The following is a 6,000-nucleotide window of genomic DNA, read 5'->3' on the forward strand; positions in this document are numbered from 1 at the left end:
AATTGCGGGTCATCCAGGTTTTTATGTCCTTGAGACATGTTCGAAGTTTAGTTAATTGATTACTTTGTTCAGGTTTTATTGACAAATATAACTGGGTGTCATCCGCATAGCAGTGGAAATTTACCGAGTGTGTCCTGATAATGTTTCCTAGTGGAAGCATATATAATGAGAATAAAATTGGGCCGAGCACAGAGCCCTGTGGAACACCATGGTCAACTTTGGTGTGCACAGATGACTCATCATTAATTTGCACGAATTGGGAGCGATCAGAAAAATACGATTTAAACCAGTTAAGGGCGGTTCCATTAATGTTAATTAACTGTTTGAGTCTTTGTAATAAAATTTGATGGTCAATTGTGTCGAATGCTGCACTGACATCTAACAGAACAAGGACAGACACAAGTCCCTGATCTGAGGCTATTAAAAGGTCATTAGTGACTTTTGCCAAGGCTGTCTCTGTATTATGATTGGCTCTAAACCCCGACTGAAAGTCTTCATATATATTATTTTCCTGGAGAAACTCACACAGCTGATTGGCTACAACTTTTTCTAAGATTTTAGACATGAAGTGGAGATTAGATATTGGCCTTTAATTGGCTAAAACCTCTGGGTCTAGAGTGGGTTTTTTGAGTAGGGTTTGATGACAGCTATTTTAAAAGACTGTGGTACATAACCTGATGATAATGACAGATTGATAATGTTAAGTAACAAACTATCAATTAGGGGCAGAATCTTAACATTTTATTGCTATTTGTACCTGTTACAACAAAGGAAAACACAGAACACTTATGAAGAGAAGAAAATACACAGGCAAGTGTACGCCTACTTTTAAATTAAACACAGAACTTTGTAGGGCTATTTGAATAAGAAGTACCCTATTTTGAAATAAATAAAAACATATAGCTGCAGCCTAATAGCTTAAAAATATGTATTTAGTTTTAAATGTGAAAACAAAAAGTGAGAGCAGGTTAGACTGGAGGCGGACGCAGAAACTGAAGCTCGGTACAAACCACCTGCAGCTTCTGCTCTGATCAAGAAGCTGCTGCGCTTGTTCAAAAAATAATTGAAAAGAGTTCTGTAAAAAAGAAAAAAAAAAAAAAAGAAGCTGCTGCGCTGATCTCTGAGCAGCTGAGACCAGAGAAACTCTGTGTTTTCACTGTTTCCATAGTTAAGAAGCTGCTTCACATGGACGAGCTCAGATCTTGTCTCTGAGCGAGTGCGCGGTGCGGGGGCGGAGCCTCGGGACCGGTGCGCTATCTGGGGTGCACACACACAGACACACAGACACACTCACTCGCCCGCTCCTGATACTTCATGACGGCCTGATGCGATGATGTATAAAAAAATTATGTGACTTAGTCAACCACCAACATTTTCGTCTCGTCAACGAAAGTTAAAACAGATTTAGTCATAGTTTTTATTTTCAAAGAATCGTTTTCGTTACGTCTTCGTCATGGAAAAAAGATCGTTAACGAATATTTTTCGTCATCGTTTTCGTCAACGAAATTAACACTGCATTAAAGCAAAGTACCAAAAAAAAAAAAAAAAGCCAACACACCCAGTAACTTTCCAAATATACAGATTCAAAATCACCAGAGCATGACAATTATTTCACTGCATTCAATCATCTTCAACCAAGCAAAGTAAAGCCTATGACAAAAAATCCTTGTTTCAGATCATTTCACGATAAAATATTTAGATCTGTAAAAATAAAATTTACTCCGACTACAATGAACTACGCATGATGTCATTTTCTGACTTCTTCATGACACCTATCAAATTACATCATAGGATGGGGCATCATTTTCTTATCAACATAATATTTTATGCTATTATTCAGAGAGTTATGTTAGGAAATGTGTCCTTATGCAACATATTTTTGTCGACCTTGATCTTTGACTGATCACCTGGAAATAAGTTTGATGAAAGTCCGCCCCTGCGTTGTTGGCGGTCACACACACACATTCGCACACGCACGCACACGGTAAGACGAGTGCCTTACCTGATGTAAAACTCATATTCCAGCTGTGACCCTCAAATCTGTGTGTTGTTGTCTGGAGCTGTTTGGTGACAGATGTTGCCCAAGGTCATGAACTTTGGCCCTAAATCATTCAGAAACTCTGTATCATCTCCCAGGTTGCTGAGGGACAGCTTATCCAGTGACTGGCATTTGCTGTTCTGACCCTCGTAGTCATATTCAAAGGGCTGATGCATCGGGTGGTCGATAAAGTCTCCATCAACCAAGTAGACTCTGTGGAATTTAGTAAAAATAGATTTTCTAGGTCAGTTTGTCAAAAAGAGCTGAATGAATGTGCAAAGACACTCAGTGTGGCTCTTTCTTACATGCAGGCAGTAAAACATCATGTCCATCTCCTGCATATGCTTATTATTGAATTTATTCTCATTCACTAAATAATTGTTGTGTCCCGTCCATCAGTCAGTGCTCTGCAACCTGTACAACTTGTTGAATTTGATAATCAGTTAAGACAAGTGCCTTATGAAAGCATTAAGAGATGATGCCTGGCATTCAGCTCTGTGTGATCTTACCCTTTCGATGAGATCAGGAAGGAATATATTTGACCGCATGCTGAAAGACTGCATGTACCTGCTGGAGCCTCCCTTCATGGGTACCTGGGTTTTTTTTAAAACCTTGTTAATGAGTGAGAGACATTTTGCCTACTTATGAAGTTCCATCATTAGAGAGCACCACTTACCTGGTAGCTGTTGCTCCTGCTTGTTTTCCTTGATAAGTTCTAAATGGACAAAAACAAGTACAAAGCATATTCATTATTCTACCTTCTGCCTTCACAATCTTTTTGTAGCTCTCTTTCTGTAAATGTTTTTAGGACATTTGCCTCTGGATCGAGCGCCATTACAAAATCCAAAACATATTTTAAGCAATGAGTTTCCTGGTTCTGCGCTCAAACACCATTACGACCAGTGGAGACCATCAAAGTTGATTAGTTTCCCAATCAAATGATTAATTTTACTCTCTTAAAACGGTGAAACAAGTCTGTGCATAAGCATAAGTATATATATATAAAATGGCCAGAGACAGCGAATTGTTAATCATAACACAAATTAATAAATCACAAGTGTGCACTCACCATGCTCTGCCCTCCAAGAAATCTGCGAGTTTCCCACTGATGCATTTCCATTGCGCTCATGTTAGAATGACTCTGTCAGTGACACACATTAAGGTTAACTCGGGGCTGGAGGAGCATAGTAGAACAAGAACAAGGCCTGTTACAACTACAGACGTTTTATCAGAAATCCTCATTTTAACAACTTGTGCTACTTTAAACCATTCCTTTAAAATCCACGGGTCACAAGTCTTTGCTTTATAGACTCTCAAACCCAGAAAACTATTTATTACTCAACATGATGGACCCTGCGGTGTTGTATTTTCCCACATTGTGGATCATGACCTGATCCGCTCTGTAAATCTATTTGAGCAGAGAAAATGTGTTTAGCAGACCCCTATAAAATGTGTAAGCAGTCCCTCCTTGCAGGTTTCCTTTTCCTGTAATCGGATCAATGGTTAGCCAACCCGCTGGATCTTCTGTTAGCACAAACCTGATCACAGAGAGGAGATATTTGAGAGTGGAGCAGAACATATTAGGATGATGACGTTTCTGACAAACAGCCGACGCAAAAATGAAAGAAAACCTCCAAAGAGAAAGGAGCTGCCTGAAAGATTGTGCTTGATTCAAAATGTGGAAATAAATTTAACAAATATAAACTTATTTGGCACCAACCTTATCTTGTCTATGTCAGAGTCCGGATCAGCAAGCGTTGGAGGGAGCCACCCCTCCCCCGGCTCCTCCTCTTCCTTTAGGTACACATCAACTTGCTCTTTCTCAAACTGCGGTGCGTCATTGACTTCAAACATTTTTATTGTGACGTTGATTTTATCTATAGGTGGAAGTGTGACTTTGCCGGTTGATTTGTCTGCACAAACAAAAAGGGGTTCTTCGTTCTCTACTCCGATCTCCAAGGTTATATTAATTGTCCTCTCATAATGTTTTTCCTGGAAAGACATGCAGGTTTAGATCAATACTGGTGCAAGGTATATTCATGAAACATTCTTGACTTGGTCCATTGGGAATAGACAAGGTTTCTAATGGATTGAGATGAGCTGAATTACCTTAATGAAGTGCAGAATACCTTCATTTGTTTTGGGGTCAGTTTCAATTTGGAAAAATTCTTCCTCTTTTTTGTCAACAAAGAAATATTTGGCCCGCCATCCAGGAGTGTTCCGAGTGTCTTTGTCTTCTACTTCGACTCTCAAGACGTTCTTTTTGAGCTGTGATTCGTTCACCTCACCATAGAACTGCACAGACAGGACAGATTTATCTTTAACATCATACATCAGCCCAAAGATAAACTTTAATAATAATAATTAGGATGATGATAATCCTTACCTTTTTTTTCTTGAACTTTGGTGGATGGGTGTTTGTGTCAACAACATTGAGAGTAACAACAGCAGTGGAGGATAAAAATCCCTTCCCATGATCTTTTGCTTCAACCGTAACTTTATATGTCTTGATTCTCTGTAACAGATGTGTATGATATTTTACAAACATCATATTGAAAAATTTGTATGAACGTGTAAGCTATATCCAGCTGCCCAAAGTAGGTCACAGAGCCTCACATCGTAGTCAAAACATCCTTTAAGTGTGAGCTGGGCCTTTCTGTTACTGAGCTGTTTCAACTCAATCGTGGGCTCTGCCGGTTCCTGTTTAAGCATACGGATGGTGACTTTAGAGTTAGGCGTGTCCTCCTGATCCTCGTCACAAACGTCCAGCACCACTGGCAAGATCCCTTGAGGACATTGAGGAAAAGGAAGCACAAAAGAATTAACATGTTACATAAAAGTAGGAAGAAAGGAACAAGATGAACAAGAACCCAGCATGAATGCGAGACAGGCCAAAAGATAAAGACCAGATTTGATTATTGAACAGCACAATTATTATCTCACATCTCTGTTTGATCTAGACTTTGTGGGAACTCTTTCTATAGCCATATCAACAGGATAACTCTAGAGGGGTGGGAGCACAACCCAAGGAAGAACCCATTAACTTTTGAAGTGGATCTGGACAAATGGATTAAGGATTTTGTTTTTCTTTAACGTGGTGAGATAGGGCGATAGCCTTGGCAGAGGTTTGCGCTCCACAAGCACCCTTCTAGTTTTATGTGTGATATGAGTGACTGCAATAAGAAAACATGCATACTCTATGAGTCATGCACAACTGGATACCCACCCTTTGTGTTCTCCTTTACATTGAAAATCAGGGGAAGATTCTTAAAAATAGGTGCATTGTCATTGATGTCCTCTACATCTACAATTATAGTTAGGGGATCGTCTATTGCAACGCCGTCCGTCAAGATTTCAAACTTCATCTGTGAGTAAAAGAACACATGAAAGGTGATTTCAAGGGGTTACAAAAAAATCAATGAAAGTGTATCTACTGTCAGAGCACTGGTATTCCAGTGTGCAACTCACCTCGAAATGGGGGGTTTTCTCTCTGTCAATTTTTTTTAAGAGATAAACCTCTCCGTTTTCTTCATTGATTCTAAAAAAGCCATCATCCACACCTGCTCCACTGAGATGGAACTTTGAATGAACATTATCTTCTTTTTTCTGGTCATTATACATCTAGAGTCCAAACACACAAAACTTAGTTTATATTGTTTGCATGTTGGAGCCGGACGACAAGAAAGAGCTGCCACAGTTTTTTGTAATTTCATTCACAAAAAAAAGTCTTCCCCCATAGACAGGTTCTTCCTCTCTTAGTTCAATCGTAGACAAAACCCAATCTCTTTTGGAACGCAGCAAAAGCTCCTGTGGATTAGTGAAGTTCATAGCTGTTATAATTTTTGCTCACATCAGACCATTTTAGCTGGAGTTTACAATTCCAACGAAAATAATTACCCGCTTAGCACGCCTTGTGTGCTTCCTATGGCCAGACTCTGCCAGGGCTGCTAATGCAACCTACA

At 39.5% G+C, this 6,000-nt stretch overlaps 1 protein-coding gene across 1 annotated transcript; it reads right to left on the reverse strand.

The window, feature by feature from the left end:
* Positions 1–2,034: 2,034 nt before the first annotated feature.
* Positions 2,035–5,659, reverse strand: LOC128441919 (cadherin-2-like). The gene is made up of 7 exons (XM_053424041.1): positions 5,507–5,659; positions 5,265–5,403; positions 4,655–4,824; positions 4,425–4,553; positions 4,148–4,333; positions 3,759–4,030; positions 2,035–2,251 (listed from the first exon to the last, which is right to left on the reverse strand). Exons 1-7 carry the CDS (start codon positions 5,657–5,659, stop codon positions 2,035–2,037), a joined length of 1,266 nt encoding a protein of 421 aa, XP_053280016.1.
* Between the last annotated feature and the right edge of the window lie 341 nt (positions 5,660–6,000).

This window comes from Pleuronectes platessa, chromosome 6 (genome assembly GCF_947347685.1).
Source record: "Pleuronectes platessa chromosome 6, fPlePla1.1, whole genome shotgun sequence".
Taxonomy (NCBI): Eukaryota; Metazoa; Chordata; class Actinopteri; order Pleuronectiformes; family Pleuronectidae; genus Pleuronectes; species Pleuronectes platessa.

What these genes read in the sequence shown, in the direction of transcription:
- LOC128441919 (XM_053424041.1), bottom strand. Translation starts at nt 5,659, where the DNA reads ATGTATAATGACCAGAAAAAAGAAGATAATGTTCATTCAAAGTTCCAT. An exon ending in AGAAAACCCCCCATTTCGAG is followed by an intron (nt 5,404 to 5,506) that starts GTGAGTTGCACA and finishes TTTTACTCACAG; the next exon opens with ATGAAGTTTGAAATCTTGAC. An exon ending in GTATTCTGCACTTCATTAAG is followed by an intron (nt 4,031 to 4,147) that starts GTAATTCAGCTC and finishes ATGTCTTTCCAG; the next exon opens with GAAAAACATTATGAGAGGAC.